The sequence below is a fragment of the Fulmarus glacialis genome, unplaced genomic scaffold (assembly GCF_000690835.1).
Source record: "Fulmarus glacialis isolate BGI_N327 unplaced genomic scaffold, ASM69083v1 scaffold228, whole genome shotgun sequence".
Lineage (NCBI taxonomy): Eukaryota > Metazoa > Chordata > Aves > Procellariiformes > Procellariidae > Fulmarus > Fulmarus glacialis.
In genome coordinates this window covers 18,423-43,460 of record NW_009228724.1, presented here as the reverse complement: position 1 = coordinate 43,460, position 25,038 = coordinate 18,423, and the positions used below count along the sequence as shown (strand labels likewise).

Sequence of the window (25,038 nt, the reverse complement as noted above, 5' to 3'; positions counted from 1 at the left end):
TTTCACTAAATGTCTTTGGATAAAGGGAGAAAAAAGATCATTCTTTAATGCTGTTTCTTGTTTTACATGTCTACAACTTTCCCTTGTGTTCCTCCATCGTAGCAAACTAGGACAGCAAAATATCCTAACCTGTTTCAGTACTTGTCATATGGAGGGAGATGGTAGGGAATCCTCAGATCCCTAGTCTTTTTGCTGGCTGTCTCTTCTCCCTCGTTTGTGACGCATCCTTTTTCTTAGCTTTAGTAACAGTAACTATTCCCCAGTCTTTCTTTTTTTTTTTTTTTTAATAAGAGGTAAGGCAGCAAAAACAGTTCCAGAATTATGCCAAGTTTTCTTGGTAAGTTGTCCATGGAGGTACTGAGGCCTGACTTGGATTCGGCCAACAAATGGTTTCAGCTGAGCAGGTTTCCTGGAGACTGATGACTTTTCAGTCTGTGAAATAACCTGCCCCTTATTAAAATGTAATAATTTTCTGCACGATTTTTTTTTAACAGAAGCAATGCCTTTTCCATGTGTTATCTCAAATTACAAATATGTTTGTGCTGATAATTATTTCCATATATATATTATCATGTCCTACAAGGCCTGTAATTTCCTTTGACCTAAGCTGTAGTTTGATACATTATTTGATCAGCGCTCTTAGTGAGTCATTTTATCCATATGTATTTAGTTAATTGGTTATTTTTCTCCCCGCCCATGTTTATATATAATATACTCTACAAAGGAAAAGGAAATCTGACTGCTTGCAGCTGAGTCTAGTAAAAGAGCAATTAGGTTCTATCAGAGCCAGCAGCTGTCCGTAATGAATTCTGAATTAAAATTATGAGTGAAGAAAAGAATCCAGCCATCTGCAGGAAATGTGAAAATATTTTTATAACCCAATAGCTGAATTCTGGAAAGAGGTATCTCTGAGATTTCCCAGCTGTACGTACAGTAAATTCCGGAATGTCCATGGACACACAGTATACTGGAACACATTGCATCAACTTGGCTACCCGGCATGTTTGGCTAACTTTGAACAGGCTGTATTTTTATCTAAAGTAATCAGCATGAAAGCCTCTTTAAATCATCTCCCTGTGTCTCTAAAAGTAAAATGCAGCTTTAAAAATAGTCCTGTTATCTTTTCATGGAGGCTTTCCAATCAGTATTCTGTCCTGAATATTAATCTTTCTTCGTTTTTCATACTTTTATAGACTTAATTCAGGGTCTCATCACCTATTGTCAGATTTTGTGAATGACTGCTGTTCCAAGTGAATCCTGCATTGTGGTGCCTATTTTTTTTTTTTTGGTCACCTGAATTTTAAAAACAAATTTAATTTTTTTTAAAAATGTCATAATACTATCCAAGCTCATTTTACAGCTACTTTGAAACTTCTACACCAAAACCCTCATGATTTTCATTATAACTTGTCCAGGGTATTTGCTCATAAAGTTCAAAATCCTGCAAAAAAGAGAGAGATTAGTGTCCAACCTCTAAATGACAAATTGTGTTTAAGAAATGTGAAATGCTTAGTGGCATTAACCTCTCACAGCCTGATTTTCTACTACATTACAGAGAATTCATGCTGGTATAAAGACTGCTGAGGTTAAAGAAAAGAAACATCAGAAGTAGTACCAGTAACCAAGCTCTTCAGCTGTCAGTGGAGTACTGTCAGAGATATTGAAAAGGGTGTTTATTCTTTTCACCATTTGATCTAAGAAAACAGAGGCCTAGCAAGAGCCTTGATAAGAGCTCATCAGAGAAGCCTCATAGTTTTTTCTTATTTTCTGCTGTGTAATATCTGACTGCATTATTACCGTATTGCAGCCATTTCAGTTTAAACCAAATCTAAGGTGGCAAGATCATGTTTGTCTCATCCTCTAGGTATATCAGTTCTCCATGGAAAAGGAAGAGACATTTTGAGATGGAGATCCAAAACAGTAGGTCTGCTACTAATGTCCCATCAGCTTCAAGCTTGAGGACTAATTTCTGGTTAGTTCCATGTTTTCAACGTAGGAAAAAAAGAAAAAAAAGGATTGTAGACAGGTAAAGCCCAGTTTATTTAGGGCTTTGAACTCAGAAAAAAACGCCAGTGCAGACTGAGAAGGCCTGGTACTCTGTCTTCTTCTTTTTTGCTTTGTATTTACCAGATGAAATACTGTGTCCGGATGAAAATCTGGGACCTCACCACTGTTCTGTCAGTCTAAAACCCAAGCATAACAAATCGCAAATGGCAGTGTTCTGACTTTAAAAACAGGGATCCTGAGGGCAGCCAGTGTTAATAAAAGGAAACAATTGTTGACCACAATATGTATACAAACACTAGAATCAGGGAGGGGTCCAGAAGGACTCTGAAACTAGGAAGCACCTTAGTGTTCAGCAAGTACTTTCAAGGTCATCCTGTTATCCAGCACTGCAGAACACATTCTTCCCACCTTCTTTAATTCATTTTCAGATAGGATCAGTTCACCTTCCTATTTCCTACACAGATAAGGTAATAGCTCTTCTACATGTTCCACATGAAAATGTAATCAAAGCACAGAAATATGCAAAAGTACAAAACAACTCCTCAAAACATTCCACCCTGAGAACGCAAAACAGGTTGAAATGCAAAGAAAGCAAGGAGTAGTTGTTAGCAGCAAGCAGCATAATTTCTGCTCATTGACTTCTTTGCTGTGCTGTAATTTTCACTTTTATTTATTGATGATAGGATCGCAGTGTACTTCCTCTCATAAATTACTCAGAAGTATCATTTTCTGTATTTACTACAGCTGTTCATGCATAGATCTGTCTTCAATTGAAGGTAGCAAGTCACAGTAAGATGTGTTTTTAAAATTAACCTCAAAATACATTCTTTTTTAAAACTCCATTTCACTAAATTCTATTTCTGTAAATTATAGATCTTTCTTTCTTTAGTGGAATTCATAATGACAAGAATTCTTTGTAAATGCATTGTACAGTACAAAGAATGTAAAATATACACTGAAATTCAACAAATCTCACAGAGAAGAGATATTTAGAGTAGTTACTCTTTGATGCTAAATACAGAATGCAGTGCACTGAATATATAAGATTGTATTTAGAGAAATAGAAAAATAAGGAGGGTATCAGAACTGGATTAATTTTGAAATAAAAAATCACAGTAAATCCTTGTGGACAGATAAAACAGTACAGAGAAATACAGTTTATTCTGATTTCTTTTCTTTACATATCTGAATAATTGAAGATATCGGGTGATACAGTGATTTACAGTAAGATGTATATATAAAAAACCTCTATGAAAGGTAGGATTATGGCATGTATTGCTTTATAAAATCAACAATCAACTCTGAAGGGAAACTGAGATAAGAAAAAGAAGTGGTATGAAATAGGGTCAATGAACTTTTCAGTTGTTTGTGTAATTTCTGCTATAAGCAGAACAATAAGAGATCTTTTTTTCACCAACAATTCATGATTTCAGGAGAGAAGCAGACAGAAATACTCTGTGATATTCTGTCCCTTTTAAGGAAGAAAAAGCAAGGATCAGAAATAGTGTTGTCCCTTTTCAATGGCATAGTTCCTAAAAGTGTCAGGTACCCAAAGGCAGAAGTGTTGATTGAAAGGAAGAGCTCTAGATGATCAGATTAACAGATGGGGGGGTGGAATGCTTGTGCTTTCTTTAAGTATGTGGGACCATGAGACCAAATTTAGACAAGCACATTTAAGCTTCTTTCCCAGGACATGTCTAGAATGTTATTTTCTTAAAGTGCGTATCCAAATTCCAGCGAAGTCTAATAAAAAGATTTCTGTAGGAGAAGTTTTGTCTGTAACTTGTTGGTTAATAACCCTTAATGGATCCTTTCCTCTGTGAATTTCATTTTGGCATCCATGGTATTCTGCAACAGTGAGTTTCATAATTTAATTATGTATGAAAAACTAATTCCTGTTTGTTTTAAATTCTCTGTCTCATCATTTCATTTCATGGTCCTATTTCTTGTGTTACAAGTGAAAAATGAATAGCCATTTCCTTTTCACCTCCTCATGTAACTCATGGTTTTATGCCCTTAGAATCATATCTCCCTTTCTCTTGAGTCTTATCTGCTCCAAGCTGAGTTACCTAGTTTGATTAACCTCGGCTTCATACATTGTCATCCTCTGTGATATGTTTCTTCAACCTTATGATTTCTCTACCATTCTTGAGATGGGCCACACTGCTTGTCATGGAGGTGAATGCAAGGGCAGCCCTTTTGCATGCAAAACGGCCTCAGAATGGCATTCATGGGAAAGTTTACAGAATCCTTCAGTAAATAGTGGATTCACAGGGCAGTGAGTGAATGAATGAGGGTAAGAGTGAATAAGGTTATCACACAAGATCCTTCCAATTAGTTCTACAGAAACCTCCTAAATTTAATTGCAGTGCAAAAATGTAACTTCAGGTAAATGGCTGTCACATTATAAAAGTGTGCTCAGAAGTTACCTGTGGCTGTAATATTTGTAGTTTCAGATGTTATTTTCCTTCACTCCATTACTTTAATGAACTACTTATATATCTTTTATTTTCGTAGTGCAACATGGTACATCTTCCTCCACAGCTAACATGTAAATTATTTCTAATAGTTGTGAGTTATCAGTTAGTGGAGTTGCTTTTTACATTATCCCCTTCCACAACTACGTTTCTGTATTGCTTTGAAGCTATATAGGAGTCCTTCTGCATTTCTGTGAAGTTCTGACTCATGACAGACCTAGATTTAAAGTCTGGTGAGAGGATTTGAACTGCTGTAATGCAATGTCCTTGTTAGAAGTGTCTCTTGAAATGTTTTTGTTTTGTTTTGTTGAAGATTACTAATGCTACATTTTTATCCTGCATGGAAAATTCAGCTTTTAAAATTATTTTAATAAACAATTATTCTCTGTACATGGGATTTGTTAGAAAAATTTCTTGGAGTTTTGATTCAGTATGTTTTAGTATTTGAGAGTTCGTTTGTTAGTCTTCATGATACAATCTAGTAAGACAACTTCTTGTTGATCTCTCCAGAGCTGAACTCAGGATTAGATGAAGAACAGATTTACTTCCTGAACATTATTACACTTCTGCAATTGCATATTACAAAAAATTGGGCTTAAATCTGGAGCAGTTATATTTGAAGAATTTATCGTGTTGGTAGAATTCTGAGAACGTACAGACTGAAAGGAAAATCTTCATAAACTCAGTAAAGGAAGAAAGATCTAAGGCTGACTTTTGATTTGTGAGCCTCCTGTGCTTTTGCCAGCTATCTGTGAAAACTCTGGGGAACTCTAGACTAAGCTTTTTACTTGTAATCTCCTGTTTTCTGATTTTTTTCTTCCCTTGTTCATTTTAAGAAGCTTTATATGACTTCAATGACAAATATGGTTGCCTCCATGCATAGCATAGAGATGAAGAAAACGCAATGGCTAAAGGTTTTTTTTTGGTGAAGCATTACACCTAAAAATGTGTCTATACCATACTTGACTGCTGGTATCTGACCATAACCACAGTGAGAAGAAAAACAAATCATTGTGCAGTTGTAGATCAATTCTCAAACATCTCTTATAAGCCGGTACCAGAATTCTTGAAGCAGTCTGATTTGTCTTCTAAAATGAAATTTAGGTTTACCTCTTTGCAGAAGGTCTTTATGCTATTTCAGTCAGATGTATCCCTTCAAAAGGATGTGCAATGGTTTCATAAAGGGCTTTTTTGCTGCTTTCTGGACAGAGGGGTGATTTTCAACTGTGTTCTAATTTCCTAACAGGAAAAGGAGAAAATAATCTAAGTATTGCCTTGTCAGAACTACTACAGAACTTCTGTGGGATTGGAGTCTAATTAATCATATGAAGCTCCTCAGTAAAATCCAGGCATTTTTTTATGTTTCCCATATCACAAGCAATTTTATGTACTTTCAGTTCGTAAATGCAAGCTTCATTCAATCTGAAACTGTAATATTCAATAAAATTTTCCCTTGATATGAATCAAAAATGTCCTGAATGATTTTTGGTCCATATTTTACTGTCTTTGCTTCCAATTAAATGATCTGTGAATACTGGCAATTACACAGCCTTCCTTTGCCAAATTACTGAAGTATCAGTAAAGGGTCATCATTTAAACAGCTACAAATTAATCACAAAAGCCAACCTTTAACACATCCATACAGTAATTTTAATGCGGAATGGTCCCCTTATGCCTCTTAATTTTTCTTTTTGTGAATTCCAGCTGTATTGCATCACAGGACATTAAACACGTTTCAGCTCATGGGACTGAGTCAGTCATGTTTTTAGAAATTGAAAACAAATGTTATAATAGGATAAATGATAATATTTGAAGCCATAACAGTTTCCTAGTAGGCATGCCTATTTAATAGATTGCTTAGATTTTCAGCTTGTAAATGTAACAGTATCTTTCACTATCTGAAATGATAGAATTTTATTTTTAAATTCTAAGTTTGACAGTAACACCAAAAGATGCAAATCAAAAGGGCAAGAAAGTCAATAACAAGTGTAGAATTAATTTGTGAAATTATTCTCATTAGCTGAATTATCATTGTTAGCAGAAAGTAAATAGGCATTTTTTTAAAATGTTCCAATGGCATTAGCGAGGATTCGAACTGCATGGCTTCCCAGCAGTGTATCGGCACCATATTAAGAAGTCTGTATGATAGCAGAAGAGAAGGAGAAACAGGGGATAAAGATATGATAGTTTCTTGCTCTTGTATAGGAAGCTATTGGAGTTTGGAGTTAGAAGGTATGTGGGGGCAAAGAGGAATGAAGTTAAAATATTCGTAGCATTGGTTCCATTTTTACCTGGAAAAGATTCGTAAAGTATCACGCAAGAAATAAAGGTTTACCCTTAATCATCGATTTCAGGATGGACTTACGGTATTTAATATCTCATTAAAATACAGGAACTGTGAGAAGATCTTGGGTTTTATATGATTGTCCTCTAGAAGCTGGGTTGTAATTATTTTTATTTCTATCTCTTTTCAAAAAATGGCAGTTTGTGGTATTCTTAAATATCCTTGATTTAGATAATGTCTATGTCTTGAGGGTTTATAAACTGTTGCTTATTATACTACGTACTGCATTTCACGTTACTAACTGAAAACAGTTAAGCATTTAGAAGGCCAGAAACTATCATTCATTGTCACAGACATGATGTGGTCCCAGATATAAAAATTATATACAAAAACCATTATATTTTACACTTGTGCTTTTTATAGTTACATGTATGCAAACAGTTGAAACAAAACTTCATAAAGTTCAGTCATATACATGGCTACAAAAAGACAGTCATCCATCTGAAAATTTGATTCAGTACAGTTGATGTCCAAACATCTCCATAAAAGAATTCCTGTAGAGATTTTAGGAAATATGGCTCCATTTGGCACACAAGTTGCATATTCAGACCTTCAGTATCTTTTCTGGTCTTGTGTATTCTGTATTCTTTTTCATACTCCTTCTACATCATTCTCGTTCAGTTATGCCAAACATGTAATAAAGGATCATGTATGACTAATAGTAATCACATCAAGGTGAGAAGAACTGTAAGTCTCTTTTTCCTCTCTGATTGCATGACATTGTCCTCAGGGATTATTAAAGGTAGCCCATGCATGTAACAGACAACATCTTTAAGACAGGGAGGGAATGACTGAAAATCCTTGAAAGTCTGGCACATTTTGACAAGAGGTAGCATATAAATAAACTGCTGTTAAGTAGGTCTATTACTGAGACAGATTTAATTCTCTTAGGTCCAACTGAATATTTCATGATCAAGGTTTATTCCAGTGCCAAGCTCACAGTAGCTGACCTATGTCGTCTTCTACCCTCAAGTCCCACCAAAGAGGGGAAAGCAACTTTCTAGCTCAGAGTTGTTCCTGTGGAATCCCTTACTGTGCAGAGAGCTAAGAAGTAGTAGTTTCTTTGGCCTCAACAGGATTATGTGACTTCACTTCAACTCCTGCCTAAAACCAACAACTGAATTAACTCAGAACCTGTGAGAAAGCACTAACTTTGCCTCTGCCTGAAAAATATTAGTCACCCAGTCTGGACTTTAATTCAATGCTGTGATTTCAAGCTTTCTCTTTAAGCATATATTGGTTCTTTTATAATCTGTACTTTGAAATAATGTGAAAACTGAGCATCCTGGTCCAGCCATTCCAGGTCTTTCTTATATTTTGCTAGAGATGCAAGACAGACATTGAAATGGCCAACTGGGGATTTCCCCAGCCTACACCTGCCACAGCTAAACAGGCATGGCTCTGCATTGCAAAGAATAACAGTATGGCCTGGCTAAGTGAAAGAGCAGAGGACAGAACAAACTGTGTTAATAGGACCCCATTGACAGAGTTGGGAGAGGGATAGAAAGTTTACCTCCAAAGCACAATAGAAATAAGTAAGACTCATTTTCTGTAACATTATTGTTTGCCATTAAATTCAACTCTGTAAACAGAATACAACAACTTCATGTTTAAAGAGTTAGAAATCATGCTACAAATAAAGCTTGAATTCTTAGAGGATTCATAATCTCCAGTAATTTCCATTTTTAAGAACACGTATTTCTAGAACATGTTGCAATGTGTTTTATTTCTATTATAGTCAAGCCTGAAGCCACAAGATGCAAAGATCTCATACAAAAGCATTCCACGTTCTCAATTGCTTGTAATGGATGTTAAAGGAGTTTACTTATTTCAGGGCACCAACCTCTTTCATAAAAGCTGATGTTCATATTCAGAAAAATGTGCTGTTCAAATCAGTGTTACAAAACCTTAAAACTTGAATGCCATAAAAGTGAGTACAATGCATGAAATAGTCCTTCATGTTTTCCCTCCTGTGTTCATTTCTTTTAGTGCTGGAGTCGGCAGGACTGGCTGTTTCATTGTGATAGATGCCATGTTAGAGAGAATAAAGCATGAAAAGACTGTAGATATTTATGGCCACGTAACTCTAATGAGAGCGCAGAGGAATTACATGGTTCAAACTGAGGACCAATACATCTTTATCCACGATGCACTGCTGGAAGCAGTGACATGTGGAAATACCGAAGTGCCAGCCAGAAACCTGTATGCATATATCCAGAAGCTGACACAGATAGAAACAGGCGAGAATGTCACAGGAATGGAACTGGAATTTAAGGTACTGGGATTTTATGTTGTGGGGAACCAAAACCAAATGGTGTAACACTTAATGCTGCTTTGTCCTCCACCTGTTGTTTCCAGCATTCAAAAGATGGCAGGCTAAAATTTTAAATTAGGAAGATGATCCTTTGTAAAATGTACAATTCTATCCTCAATGGGTGTCCAGACAAGAACTGTTAGTGAGGGTGGTCTAACCCTGCTGTTCCTTTAGTGTTTCAGTATCTTGAAATGTGTGTTTGTGTAACAGTCTGATACTCAAATTTGTCCATATGCATTAATGGAGCAGACATTAAACTTTTAAGGTGTTAAAAGAAGCTTTACAAATATTTAGGTAATGCAATAGGATATGGAAAAGTAAGCTTCTGAAATTGAAATTATTCATTATGGGTACTGAACAGAGATCATAAAATTTGATAGAGTCATTTGTTTTTGCTATGCCTGGCCTTAATTCTTTTAATTTATTTTCAATAGCGTCTTGCTAGCTCTAAGGCTCACACTTCAAGATTCATCAGTGCCAATCTTCCATGTAATAAATTCAAAAATCGCCTTGTCAATATTATGCCATATGAGTCTACAAGGGTATGCTTGCAGCCAATCCGAGGAGTAGAAGGCTCTGATTATATTAATGCCAGTTTCATTGACGGATACAGGTACTAATCTTGATGTGTTCTCATGTGGACTGTTCTAAAAGTTTATGAAATTATTTATGTAATTATATTGAAAACAACAAAATCTAGTATTGAACTTTACTATTGTTTATTATCTGTGCATGCCATGTTTGATTGGGTGTTTTTTAAAATATTAATAAAAGGTTTAGATTTTCACCCATGCAATACAGGAAAATTCTGAAAATGATGTAGAGTCTTAAATGTCGTATTTTTACCTACCTTTGAACCACTGAGAATTCCCAGTATGTTTTACATGCTGAAAGTTACTAAGATTTTAAGCACATTCATGATTTGGAACCTCTATTTCTTCACAACTCTTCTGCTTAAAAAGATACATAGAAATAACATACAGGAGACACACTTTCTGTGTCAAGGTGATAACCTGTGATCTTGGAACACTGATTAAGACTAAACCTAGCCACCAAAAGCATCTTATACATAAACAGTTTTGTATCACACCAGCATCTTCATGACAACGCGGAGCAATGTGCCCTCAGCTGGCTTAAGCAGCTGGTAGAAAAAGGCATGAAGGAGAAGAGGTATAGTTTCCCTAAGGCAGTTTAGGTGTACCTGAGTATCCGTATCCACAGAGACAATTTTCTGAACCTCTACTTTTAATTGGAAACAACCTTCATCTCCATTGTCACCCACAAAGGTGTTTCTGTTGGTCGAAAGAAGCAAGAAAAACATGAACTGGTCATCATCTTATAAAGCTGCTGATCCAGAAGCTTTTAACAGCTTGGTGGTAGCTTTCACTAGTGGGGTATTAAGGCCTGGAAATGCAGTGCACTCCATTCCTGAATTTTCATCCTGCCTTACTTTTGCTGGAGGCATCAGACTGTTGAAAAGGAGTTAATAAAGAAGATGCTTGATGCTATAATTCCTAAACTTGACAGATTGGTAGACAGTTATTTCTACAAAATGAACCAGTACAACTAAGTGTTTCTTAAGTGCTTTTTAGAGCACACAAAATTGAGCTATTAGAGTTGCATTAAAATTTAAATAATAATGATAAAGACATACATCATAATATTAACAGAGCAATTTCCCTCTCAAAGTTCTAAAAATAAGAAGCCATAGTTTGATTAAACAATCATAATAAGGTTTTTATGTGCTTATTATTAATAGTATATAAATTTTTCCTCTAGATAATGTTTACATATAAACAGAGAACATATGTATCAATTCGCTTTTTCGATTAAAGTATTTTTCTTAATTTACTTTTTTTTCAACATAGACAACAAAAAGCTTACATAGCTACACAGGGTCCCTTAGCAGAAACAACTGAAGACTTCTGGAGAATGCTCTGGGAGCATAATTCTACAATTGTGGTCATGCTCACTAAGCTACGAGAAATGGGCAGAGTAAGTACTGCTGTAATATTCCTTTACTAAAATGTTTGTTGTAATTATTTTTTATTAAAATATTTTGTTGTTATGGGAATGTCTAAAGATAAAGGTCTGGATTTAGGCTCCTTCTCCTTTTGAAATACAAGTGGCATTGTTGATCACCAGGTGTAAGTTTTTCCAATCCGTAGATGTGTTACAATAGACAAACTAGACATGGCATTTTGTTGTGAGACACACTGAGATTCAGCAACTGAGTTTGCATGTTGATATTCCGAAGTATGCAGAGAGAACATTGCTGTCTATTGAAAAATGAAGATTTCTTATTTGGAAATTTCACTTTTGCAGTGTCTGTTTTTAACAATGTTAAAAGAAAGTGTAGTATTTTTGAGATTTGAATGTGTTCTGTGTGTTCATAGTACTGAACTTTAAAGTTTCAGCACCCAGTTTACAGTCCTAAACTCATTCAAGTGCTGCTTTGTGTAATGGAAAGAATGAAGCAGTTTACTGTCTGGACAGGATTACAAGATAAAACCAGTATGAGACAAGTGAAATCTGAGTCAGGCCATGTATCTGGGGAATAGAGGTGATTCAGGACATGGCTAGTGGATGCAGAGGTAAAGTCTTGACTGAGGCCAGGGGGACTTGCTTCAACAGGGAAGAAGATGACCTCAAGATTTAAATTCCATTTGGTATTAAAAATTAGGCTAGGGATAGCTCTTGTCACTGATAAGTAACAGAACTGAGCAGAAGTATAAACAAGTTCAGATGTACAGCCACCAGAGAGAACCCCTTTGCAATGCAATATTGAAGATCATTTTTTATTCTAGATATGGAACTTCATGTTCACAGCAACACAAACAGTTCATGTTCCTGTCACTAATGGCACTTTCCATGAGTATTACACTTATCTGAGTTCATAGTAGTCGTCTCGAGTAGCAGGAAATGTATTTTGCTTTGTTATTTTGTAGGAAAAATGCCACCAGTACTGGCCTGCAGAGCGCTCAGCCAGATATCAGTATTTTGTGGTAGATCCAATGGCAGAGTACAACATGCCACAGTATATTCTGAGGGAATTCAAGGTTACAGATGCAAGGGTAAGTTCACATAGCATTACACTAGTTCACATAAGTTTAAAAGAAAATGTCGATTTCTTTCTTTTCCTCTCTCTTTTTTTTTTTTTTAATTTTTATTGTTATTAGAAAAACCCTAGCGGTGTACTTTCTACAAGCAATAAGCAAAAGGCAGATAAAGTTGTTATTAAATGAATAGGATCTTTGTGTAAGAACAATTGACTTCTTTCAGATCTAACATCTGGGCAGCACAGCTTTGTAAAGTTCTGAATAACTATTTGTGCCGAAATATATTAGATGATTTGAGGACTGTTTTCCCTTTTTCCCTCATTTCCCCCTTGATCATTTCTGGGGGCAATTTTTCTCACAGCTGTAAATATGTTGGTTTGCACCACCCTCTAGGCTGAGTGAGTATGAAGGTTAATACATTGAGACTTAAAAACTGCAGAGCAAATAGCAATCGTAAGAAAAGCTTGGCAAGCTTTGCACATTATAATTTGATTTTTGGCATAGCATATTTTGAGCACTCTTGTATATCTGCAGAGTAGATACATGCAGCTGTGACCCTACCATCCTCATTTCCATACTGCATTTCTTATCTGAATTCTTAAATGCAAAACTGAGCACTGATATAAGATTAAATGTATATAAACTTCAAATATATATTTGGCATTTCTCAGACTTTTGATTTCTAGCATTTTAATCTGCATGGCAGGAAAATTTACTGACAGCCTCCATTTCTGTAAGCACTGTAGAACACTATTTGTTCAAGCAAAATAGCAGGATGTACTGTCCAGGAATAACATGAGTGATTACTCAGAGTTGCCAGTCAGCATCCAAAATATTAGACTTTCTCATAGTTAGCTAGACTGCTGCTTTTAGTGTTAGCTTCAAGTAAGATTAGCTACTACTGACAATTAGCTAGAGAGTATTGTCACTAACCAAGTCAGCATTTGAACATTTTAATTTGGCAAATGAGACTTCGGTGTGTGCTTTTGAAAAGAAACTGTAGACACACTGGATCTGATTTTCATTCTATTTGAAATCTAGTAAGGATCACATGACTCATAGCTTCCCTAGCCTATTTGTGCTTAACAAAATTGGAGAACAGGCTCCTAACATCAGTCTTTAACCACACTTGCAAGCATGGACAGTCAAAGCCAAGTTCACTACAACTGTGCTGATAGTTTTCATAGATCATCTATTAAAAATCTGTTCCATCTCAAGCTGGAAGAGGTCTTGTGTGACATAGTTCACCAAGCTTGGATCACAAAATAACAATGATAACCAAAAGCCACAGATGTAGTTAGTGATGTGTCTGTAAACAGTATATATTTCCAAAAAGTTCTTCCAAGTGTTTATAATGAACTAGGATATTTGTGAAAGTCTGTTTGCTTACAGCTAGCAAACCAGTAAAAAAATCTCAAATATGAATAACTTAATTTGCCAGAAATAGTTTTTATTGGACCTGATATTAATACATCTCTTTTAAAAAGTGCCAAGCATACGTGCATCTTGGCAGTCCTGTTGTGACATTTTAGTATCACATATCATTGCTTCTCAAATTTTAACAGTCTCTTTCCTTGATGGTCCAAATTTTGTTAAACAATGCACTGGCAAGCTCACAGGGCCATCTTAAATTTTCTAGATGTGCTGGGAAACTATAGCTCCTTCTAAATTTACTGGAAGCGGTGGGAACTACTTACCAAAATGCAGATTACAGTTTTCCTTTAGTTAGGCTTTTATGGCTGTCACACCCAGTAATTGAGACCATCTAACTAAACTGTTGTATTCAAAGAAGAGTAAATGCTGCAGCAGTTGTAACCAGCCTCTCTCCCCCTTATCTCCAAACCATCCGTAATGTTAGAATACCATCCCCGTGCTCTGGCAGAACCAGCTGGCCAATTATTCCCCAGGGAAAAGAAAAGAAGCACACTGCCTTTGTAGGAGTCAGCAGCAAGCATCTGGTGTGGAACTCCCAGTTATTTATGAAACTGAGGTGTGAATTGTTGTAAGGTGAAATTGACCTCTGTAACTGTTTCAATCTACTGCTTCTGACTGTTTTACACTCACTTTCTCTGTAAACTCCAGAGGTCGATATGTTGGGGCAGTCTCATTTAAGGCTAAACTATTAGTGATGGCTGTAAGAGAGTATTATGAATTCTACAGCCTCATCAAAAGACAATTGAATATCCCCTGCAAGGAGCAAGAAGAAATCCAAATGGTCAGCCAATCAATAGGATGATACATTAAAAACCCTCAGCTCCACACAGGGATCTGAAAGTTCATATTTTGGTAACTAACTGTGCAAACTGTGACAGTATTTGAAAGTAAAGATTTTAATAAAATTTGGCATTTGTATTTGGACTGCTTTTGGCAAGCATCTCATTAAGAGAAAGCAGCACTGTTTATAAAGTCAGTAGCAAAGGGAACGGCATGAGAAATTGCAGATTAGTTCCCAATATGCTTTAATGCTAGTCTAACATCAGACTAACAAACTTTACTTCTGTGCTTATTAAATAGCATTAAATAACAGAAGTTATTGCCATTAAAACTAAATCAGAACAGTTTTTACAGATTTCCACTGGATTATTGAGTTACTACGATAATGAAATACACCAATACAGTTGATTTAGACACACTTGAAAGACAAATATTTATCATCAAATCTAATGTGCACATAGAAATATTGTACATAGACCATTTTGCACTGATCTTTCCAGTGACAGCCTAGACTTAAGTAAAGCAGCATCTTTCTTATTTTTTCTACCCCTAAAAAGTTACTGTTATTCTAGCGTAATTCCTATCAGCGTCAGAAATTGCTGAAGAGCTTCCATCTCCTTAACCAACATGTTGCAACTGAGTCAGACTTAAAGTTTTCTTTCTTTACTTTAGAAGAATGAGCGGTTATTTTGAAGGGAATCAATCTATTGTTTTGTCTTCTTGATTAATTAATGTCATGTGCCTAAGGCTATCTGAGGGATGCAATCTCATTATGTCTTCTTGGGGGAAAGTGGGATCCCAGAGACCATTATGAGAGAAGTCTGCATTAACAAAATGTCATTTTGGTATGAAATATTTAGTTCTTTGTGTTGATGCCCACAAGAAATAAAATCGGCTAAATGTTTTTGAATGGATTGTTTTTCTTTTTAAGTGGGCAAAAAAGTTCTACAGAAATAGAGTACTAAATTGTCACAGTGGTCTAGTGGAAATGTAAGAGATAGTAAGTCAAAGAAGTGTATGTGTATCCTCTCATAGGGAAATGGCTGGCACACACACGTTTTCTGTTTTCCTTACTCATCTCAGACATGGGAGGCAAAAACCCACAGTACCAGAGGAAACATAAAAGCAAAGTACTGGGTTTTCCTTTAGTTATTTTTAAAATCACTTCTATTTCATTTCAAAGGTCTGTAATAACTGAGTGCTTGTGGTAGAGGGAAAAAAAAAAATTGTTCTTGCCTCCATAACTTGTTGCTTTTTGTGGGGATCTCCTATAATCATTTCAATTTTTCATGAGTTTCACTTAGCAGAAGACCATTTTGAAGACATGACAGGGTGGGTGCTTAGGAAACAACATGTCCAGAGGCACTAGTTCACATCAGTAGCTCATGTACCCGTGCTTTTATGCCCATGCTTTTAAACATTTCAGCTGTGCACATTGACAGTGTCAAAATCATCAAGAACAATGTTTGAAAATTCAGAACAAATTTACTTCATCATTTGTATTGTATTTTTTCTAATTATGTGTCCTGACCATTTACACATTAAACAGTCATACAGCAGAAGTTTGTTTTAATAGTGGCTTCATTATAAAAATAACCATGCTGCAGTATTCTGCAGTTTGAAACAATCCTATTAGTATTCCTAACCAAAGGGAATGAATAGCTTCAGCCGTCTTGTTTTGAGAGCGGAAGCCCATCTTGATTTTTGTCTGAGTTCAAACTGTTAGTTAATGAAATTACGATGATTGAAGAGAAGTTTATCTCCCTCTTCGGGGAGACCGTATTGCAGCCTTTCAGTACTTAAAAGGGGCTTATAGGAAAGATGGGGACAACCTTTTTAGGGGCCTGTTGCGACAGTACAAGGGGTAATGGTTTTAAACTAAAAGAGGGTAGATTCAGACTAGATATAAAGAAGAAATTTTTTACAATGAGGGTGGTGAAACCCTGGACCAGGTTGCCCAGAGAGGCGATAGATGCCCCATCCCTGGAAACATTCAGGGTCAGGTTGGACGGGGCTCTGAGCAACCTGATCTAGTTGAAGATGTCCCTGCCCACGGCAGGGTGGTTGGGCTAGATGACCTTTAAATGTCCCTTCCAATATAAGTTTATGGTTTGTTAAACAACTTGCTTGTCTTGACCCATCTTCTTCCAGGCAAATGTCCACTTCATAGAAAGCACCATACTATTAAAGATATCATCTGCAAAGAGGGCAATGACTAAATGAGTCTTACCAGTGAAGATATTCCTGCCATGCAGTAGATAAGCATATCTAGGAAATGGACAGTCAGATGGGCTTATTCTATCTGTTCTATATTTAAAGAAATTTGCAGTCCACAAGATTCAAAACATAACTTACAAAAAAAATCATATAACCTGGTGAGATTGTTATGTTTTTAGCTTCAGACACACTTTTTACACAAGGAGAATGTCAGACAACTCTCTTATCCAGTGCAAAGGGGAATCTATGCAATGTTGTTGATGAAACTGCACTTCTGGGCCAATGTGTCCAAAAGCAACAGCCAGTACTGCAATTGAAAGAGTCTTCATAAACGTGATCTTGGCCGTTCCCCACCTCCCCTCAATGTCCTTGTTTTGTGATTGTCTTTCTGTTTGATGGCTGACTGACTTCCAGCTGCTGGACCATGCTTTTGGAATACAGTATTTGTGTCTTTTGTTAAAGGATGGCCAGTCCCGAACAGTGAGGCAGTTCCAGTTCACTGACTGGCCAGAACAAGGAGTGCCAAAGTCTGGAGAAGGATTTATTGACTTCATAGGCCAAGTGCATAAAACAAAAGAGCAGTTTGGTCAGGATGGACCAATTTCTGTTCATTGCAGGTAAGTAAACAAAGCTTCAAAACAACTCATATGCAGATTTGTTTTTTTCTAAAGTTGATTGCTGATTGCAGCAAAAGTGTATATGTAAATGCAATTTCATAGGTGAACTATCAGAAAATGTAATCAAATAGAAGATCTAAAAAGGAACACATAGGACTGCTTTACAAAACGGGAACTGTTCTGTCATATCCCATTTACACAGAAAAGGTTCTTCTGAAACATGTGCAAGCACGTGTTTTTTTCTTTACTTAAAAATGTCTCTAATGCAGGGTAAAAACAATCTGGTCAATGCTACACACAGAAAGCGGTAGGAAGATCCTTATCACTGCTATATCTGGTATTTTTCTCCCATTGGTAATTAAAAGTGAGGCTGTTACATTGGTAGGAATTATTAGCTGTAAACAAGCTAGTTACACCTCAGTACCTCATTTGTAGCAATCAAGATGAGATAAATAAAAATGGTAGAAAGAAATCTCAAGAAACGGAATGGAATAGAAAGCGGTGTTTAGAAACTTTGCCTGTCAAAAAATTACTGAGCTTTGGATCGGTGAGTTCTAACTTCAGAAGGTAATGCCCATTTTTTGATGTGATGATTTCCCTCAATTGCTTTACAGTTGACATGCAAATGAAAATATCTTGCAGGGTGTGTAGGAATAATCCAGGGTGGGTTTTTTTTAATATTCCTGTATTTTTTATTTATTTTCTCTACCGTACTCTAGAACCTATAGCAGATGGCCAAAAATAATATCTTTATCTTTTATCTCTTACTTAATAAATTGTTTTCTATAAATTCCATTAGGATTTTAGATACTTGTTTTTGCAACATTAAATTATTTTTCGGTAGATGCAATGTTATTATTTATATAACAGAGATGCAAAATACTGATACAGGTTCCAAGTCCTTCCTGCAAGCCAAGTAATGCCCCAATACTAGCATGAAGGCAAAATGAACAAGTTTACTAGAGCATATGAATGTACAGAGAGAAAGAGGTTCTTGTCCTTCCAAAGCCAGGAGCAACCAGAAGTTGTTAAAACACCAGTGTGTTTTAACAGAGTTCCTTATGCTCCCCTAATTTGAAAGTCTGACAAAGTAAATGTATTGGACTACTTGAATCCTACTTTTTTTGTGTGCCTAAAAATTTTTATGGCCTGCTAAGGAGAGCATCATTGCAGAGCAATGTTTGGGATTCATTTGGCAAGGGAAAATGAAGGACAACCATGATAAGAACAAGCCTTATTCTTCCTGACATTAATGAGTTTTGAGAGCAGAGGAGTAAGAAGCAATATTTATGCCTTTATGCAGACATACATAAGAAAGCAAAGTGATGGTATTCTTCTAACTTCTTTGTACCATGCAAACTTGTCCACTCGTGACTGCCATGAAATACTGCTTGCAGTAGGTTATGCATCCCTTCCAGATGGGTGTGATCTTTCATGCTGAAATTATGGTGATTTCTACCATTGACTTCGGTAGGAAAAAAGTCAAATCCAGTATAATTCATCATGGTTTGTCTTTAAATGTCTTATCATCATTGTAATGAGAATTTAGAGATTGGTAATGCTAATCAATGCTAACATTATCAATGTTAGTCAACTTACATGAATAGGAAATTTCACTAGCAAATTAGTAAGTTTATTTCTTTCTTTCAGGAAGCACAAGATCCTGGGTACTTGCACTTCCCTAGTCTTTGTGGAATTATTGTAATAATGCCTCCAGTTTGACCCATGATGAGTTTTTACGGATTTCTCTTGTACAGAGAAATTCTTCAAATGACAAACTTCCCTAGTGCCATTTCCCTGTGGTTTCCTTCCCACTCTACATATTTTTTCACAAGTTTGCTTTCTCTGTTACACAGTAAACCCCTGCCACCCGCAATTTTAAAATGTTCTCCTTCTCTGGCATTTTTACAAATGGATCAGTATGTTAAAATTTAAGAATTTCTAACCTCATCAGGCAGTTAATTAAGAAATAGTTAAAAGAGCAAAGGGCTGTTCACCTTGAAGCAAAATTTTCACTTCAACCAATTTTGGATATTTATAGTCTTGTTATTCCAGCTTTTTTGGAGAGTAAGGAAGACCACCCTTTCCCAGCATGCATTCAAGATGTATTTTTAACAACAAACTCTTCTCTGTTACAAAAACATCAATACTTCCTCATGGCTCATTAAAGCATCTTAAGTTTGGTTTCTAACTGTTTAAACCTTGGTGAATCATATTATATCATGAAGTAGTGCCTTCACCATTTAATAAATTCAGGATTCTTTAAAACCTATGTCACATGCTTGCTTCATTAAATGTCATGATAGAACTGAGTTTGCTCTTTGGCTTGCGCTGAGAGAAATCAGCTGATCATTAAAATGCTATAGTACTTACGTGGACTTCCATCATTCTTTAGAAATCCTAAGCATCTTCTAATAGGAATTGATGCAATGTTAAAATATGCTTGCCGCTTTCAGGGGAACAGGACCAGTTTCCTACAGACTTTACCAAAATATTACACTTGATGGCTAGTTAGGATTTGCAAGCATTGAGATCTTTCCATATTAGTCTGTCTTCCTCATTAAGTAGCTTGTCCAGATACTTCTTCAGATATTTCTTAAGAACACAAGACAACAAATTAATTCCCTCCTTTTGCAGAATTAAAGAGTTCTGAGTGTTTTTTTTAAAGCAATGAAGACTTGACTAATGTGTGAGGCTAGAAGTCCTCACACACATTTAGAAAATCATACTTTTTTTGTTGGATTTATTTAAATGGTTGAGCAGGAGCAGGAGCAAGGAGAACAGAAAATGATAATCTGCCTTCAGTCTGCTGGTCACTTTCTGGGCTACTTGGTTTAGATCACACTGTTGTCAGCTCTATAAAGTCCAAGCAGGTTCCAGCTCTATTTTTCCAGGATTTTTTCAGCATATTTCTTAAACATTAGCTTTCTAACCTACCTCATCATGGAAAGGAGAGCTTACACTCCAGTTGCTCTACATGTCCAGGACCGTTGTCATCACATATAGGCAAACCAGCACCAAGAGCATGATATTTTGTCAAGTTGTGTATCAATTGTCTTTTGGTTTCAGCTCTCCGAAGGCACACAGGTTATGCAAAATTGCTAACGCCAATCACATGTATTTAATAACCCTAGAAGTGCTCTGATCTAGAACAAACACTAAAATACCATCATACAATTTGGACATTCGATTTCCACACTAGTCTCATGAATTCACTGCATCTCTGTCAAAGTCCATATCAACGTTCAGAGTTCTTCAGTCTTTCCCTGCTGTTCATGTTCTTCCACTCTCCTGTCTGGTGAATAGGTGTCATAAATCTCCAGCTTCCCAAGTCTACCTGACTGGAGAAAACCTTGTGAAATTATTAGCATCAACAGCGAGATGATGGGGTGCTTAATTTCCACCCATACAAGTTCAGACTTGGAAAATCTTTTTCTCTGTGTCTCTTTGTCCAAGAGTCATCCTCATGAATAAGTGATTGTTTAATTTTAATAATGAAAAACTATTGGCTCTATTGATTACAGGAATTTCTATCCCTTCTTGGGAGTTTTAGCTAATAACAGAAACCCAAGACAGAACAGAGCAAACAAGCCATATATTCAAAGAAGATATATTCATTTCAGACTAATGTAGATGGACATGGTGTACATATATCAGTATATGTATCAGAAAGCTAAAGATCCAGACTGCCAGACTTGAATAAAAGCTATGTCTTAAGGTTTTTGTGTATCTGTTATTTAAATTGTAGTGTGTATGAACAATTTCAATATTAATTGAAAATCCACTGACTATCTCTAACTCAAAGTAGAAGGTAAACTAACACACTGAAGATGTGCAAAACAGGGCATATACGTGGACGAGCTAAAGTAAAGCAAGCAGTAAAATACCTTTTGGCATCTTTTTCTCTTGTCAATTCCAGCATAGGTCATTGGCAACAAATATTCTCATTTTCCTTCACAATGTACTAATTACTGTATATCTGGATGAACAAACCAAGTCACTTTGCAATGAAGACTGAAGAGTCAGGAAGTACTTAGTAGCACGTGAAGTTTGCTTGAGCAGAATTATTCTGAATGCAGTGTGGTATTTTGCTGTGTAATTTTGCTTAGTGAGCCTTTCCCCATATAGAAATCTGTACACATATGGTGTGTTGTAACCACAAATAATTTGTCAGCCAATTCTTTCAGCATTGACTGTCAATTAACATTCCTTTTTTCCGTTCTTTTTTTTTTCTTTTATTGCAACAGCGCGGGTGTTGGAAGGACTGGAGTGTTCATAACCCTGAGCATTGTGTTAGAAAGAATGAGATATGAAGGTGTTGTAGATATCTTCCAGACTGTCAAAATGTTAAGGACGCAGCGGCCAGCCATGGTACAGACAGAGGTGAGCAAAACAGTATCCGTATACAATGGTGATGGAAAAGAAAGGGTATTTCCACAGCCAAAAAATGCACAGATAGAGACTGTACAAAATGTGCTTACATTTATATCTTAAGTCATATAGTGACTGTATGACTACAGTGTAAAATCTGCCATAAAGGTACTGCAAGGACTATTTCCTGTTACAACTAGGAAAACAACTAGTTTGTTACTGCAGGCTGAGGAGGAGAAAAGTCATTTCAGTAGTGAATCCTAAATTATGGTAGTTGAGGAAAACCATTTTCCAAGAAGCATTACCCATTTTTATTTGAACTTTTGTTTCCTGGCAGAAATGTGTGGTAATAAAGAAGGAGGCAAACTGTTTCTGCAGGTGCATCCACTAGTATTTTTGTTCTGTGAGCAAAATTTTGTTCATGGCTTCAGACTGACACTGTATTATTTTCATGGTTTTCTTGACTTTGTGTCACCAAGGAGGTGGCTGTTTGGCCTGAAAATCATAATGGTAAATTCAGGAAAACTATAGTGTAAATAATTTCTGTATTAGCAAGAGTGCCATAGAGAAATAAGGAAGGGATAAGCAGTATCAACTGATTTCCTGGGCCTGGATGCTTGGAACTATGTCATGTCATAAAGAATATTTAAACATTTTCAGTTGTGTTTAATTTCTACTTAAATGTCTGAACAGGGGACTTAAACTAAGCCAGAGCCAATAAGTTAGGAGAAGCAAGCAAAAGGGCAAGAGAAAGGAAACACATAAGTGTTATGAAGGTCATACATTTATTTAGTATAATTTGATTGACACTGGCCTTTAAATTACAGTCTTTGAAATTTAAAATGGTTCGCCAGAGTTTGCCATTTTCCACAAGAAAATTAAACTTGTTCAATAAAAGCTGGGTAGTCTTATTTTTAAGAAGACAACTTCATAAATACTTGTGTGAAAAATAAAGATACTTATTTTTAATCTTACCAGTTAGCGAAGTAAATCACTGTGACCAAACTGAAGAGTTAATTCCATTTCTTTTCCATTACCATCATTCTTCTGGATAAGCAAAATGAAAAATCATAGAATCATAGAATCATAGAATCATTAAGGTTGGAAAAGACCTCTAAGATCAAATGACTGCTTTCTGTCATTTTGGTTCCAAGAAATAACTACAGTATACAGAAAAACTGTGCTTCTTGGAGCCTACCTGACAAATACAGAGTTCAGTATGCAATATATTCTCCCTCCTCCTACTTAGAATTATTTCTATATGCTACCCTTCATCCCCCCTGCTGAAAGTAGAAGTGTTGTGTACTCATTTCTTTCAAGATCCTATGGAAAACAAATCTCTCATTCAGTAGTATAAACTGCCAGGAAATCTAATCCTTATTCAACAAGCACTTGAACTCCATGTGGACCACACATACACTTAAAATATACGCATATGTCTAATGCATTCTCCCACTGTTCCAACAGGAAGCAGAAAAGAACTATTAGTGATCACACCACTGCATTGAGGCAAATATCTGATGAGTTTCCTCATCTCCAAAAGAATTTTAATTGTGATCCTAACAAGTATAACCCGTGTGGTGTTACCACATAGCACTATCAGATAAATAAGCATACCTTCTTGATATATTGGATGGCTTTCAGAAGTAATTTCTTTTCTTTTTTTTTTCTTTTTCCTTTTTAACATTTAAACCCTGCATGGCAGTTGCAAATAGTACACAGACGTGCCATTTTAGTATAAGTGTGCAATGTTACATAAACGTTACAAAGGACTGCTGTGTGTGGGTGAGAATTACATGAAATGCCAAATGTTGGATTCACTGGAGGTATAAGCAAATCTCTCACCACACTGAACTTTTCTCTGCTTCCAGGTGTAGGTTGAAATGCAATCTGTTTCATGTTAATAAGGTGCTTTAGCTGCATATTTCTCTCTTAGGCCCTTTTCTTGCCACAGGCTAAGATATCTTCACATCTTTATCAAAGCCTATGAAAGGTTGGGATTCCCTTTGCTTCCTTAACATGATTTTTAACCTGGTGGTTTTCCATACAGCATTCCATATTACGGCTGTGATGGATTTTGTCATTCAGTGTGTTGTATTTGCCATAGAGTTAATTGGATATTTTGCTACTTATTTTCAAATACATGGGGGAAAAGCGTCTTAGCATGCTCCCATAAGAAGAAAGCTTTATGCTGATGTTATATTAATCCAGAATAACAGACGGTCAGTAGGTGGATATATAGTCTCTGCACAAAAAGAAGCTGCATTCTGTGGGAAATGTCGTTGCATTAAATGAGTGTCTATCTTCATCTGTTGTAACTCAGACTTGTTTTCTGTTGATGTCAGCAAGAGAATATTGCTGAACTGCAGATGCCTCTGTGCTATATTTGTCTGTAGCCACAAAGCATTCACTCTAATTTGAAAGAAAATAGAAACCAACAAACAAGCTGGCTTTTTGATGCTTTTATTTCCTATCTTTCTTTCTCCAGGATCAATACCAGTTCTGCTATCGAGCCGCATTGGAATATCTGGGCAGCTTTGATCACTATGCAACATAAAAACCCATCGTGGATTTTTATTGCAGGCCCTTTAAGATCCAGAGAGCCGCTTCTGAGCCATACGATGTGCTTTAGAAGTACTTCTTAACTCTTAGCTAAGGAGCGATTATTGGGGATATATAAAATAAAAAACAAACAAACAAAAATAATGGGGATATATTAAAAAAAAAGAACAAAAAAACCCTATTCCATGTGGACCAAGAATTCACAGTTTAATAACCTAACCATAATAAAAGAATCCTGACCACTGAGGCATCTGAAGGATCTCATTTACAGATACCTCAAGGGTTCGACATTAGTTGAAGTTAAAGGGAAGAGGAAATTAATCAGAAGGAATGATCGTCTTGTTGAGGATTGCATGCTTTTGCAAAGAGGAGTTTTGAGAGAACTGCAGTTCAGTGCAAGATGTTTGTTAAAAGGTTGGGTCCTGGCTTCCCAAACAAAGCTGACTCTTTACTTCAACATCACTCCTTCCCATCATACTGCTCATCATAACACTTTAGGGAAAATGTGGGAATGTTTAAAAAGAAAGTCCTTGATTTAGTTTTTTAGTATTGTAAAGATACTGCTGACTTGTGCTTCATTTTTAACTGTGTAAACTTCTTCCTTTTTTTAACAAGAGTTTGTCATTCAATGAAGTCAATTAAAGAAAAGGTTGCATAACTGTTAATCTTTTTGTTTAAAAACTGTAGATTTTTTTTAAGCTGTAGAACTGTTATCTGTAATATTGTGCTGTAGAAATGTTAAATAATTTGAAAATTTGCACATTTTTGTGCAGTCCTATATTTATCTACAGTACCACAGTCTTGTTAGATATTACTTTTGCAGTTTTTTGTTTTATTTTTCTCTAAGAAAATATTC

At 36.0% G+C, this 25,038-nt stretch overlaps 1 protein-coding gene across 1 annotated transcript in view; it reads left to right on the top strand.

The window, feature by feature from the left end:
* LOC104080973 (receptor-type tyrosine-protein phosphatase delta-like) overlaps window positions 1-24,312 on the top strand; it is a gene marked incomplete at its 5' end in the record, with an annotated part of 132,459 nt that extends 108,147 nt beyond the window's left edge. The window contains 7 exon segments of the mRNA XM_009583548.1: window positions 8,818-9,103; window positions 9,577-9,755; window positions 11,011-11,137; window positions 12,091-12,216; window positions 17,095-17,249; window positions 21,497-21,632; window positions 24,109-24,312. Of these exon segments, the coding sequence (XP_009581843.1) occupies window positions 8,818-9,103; window positions 9,577-9,755; window positions 11,011-11,137; window positions 12,091-12,216; window positions 17,095-17,249; window positions 21,497-21,632; window positions 24,109-24,177 (1,078 nt within the window).
* Between the last annotated feature and the right edge of the window lie 726 nt (window positions 24,313-25,038).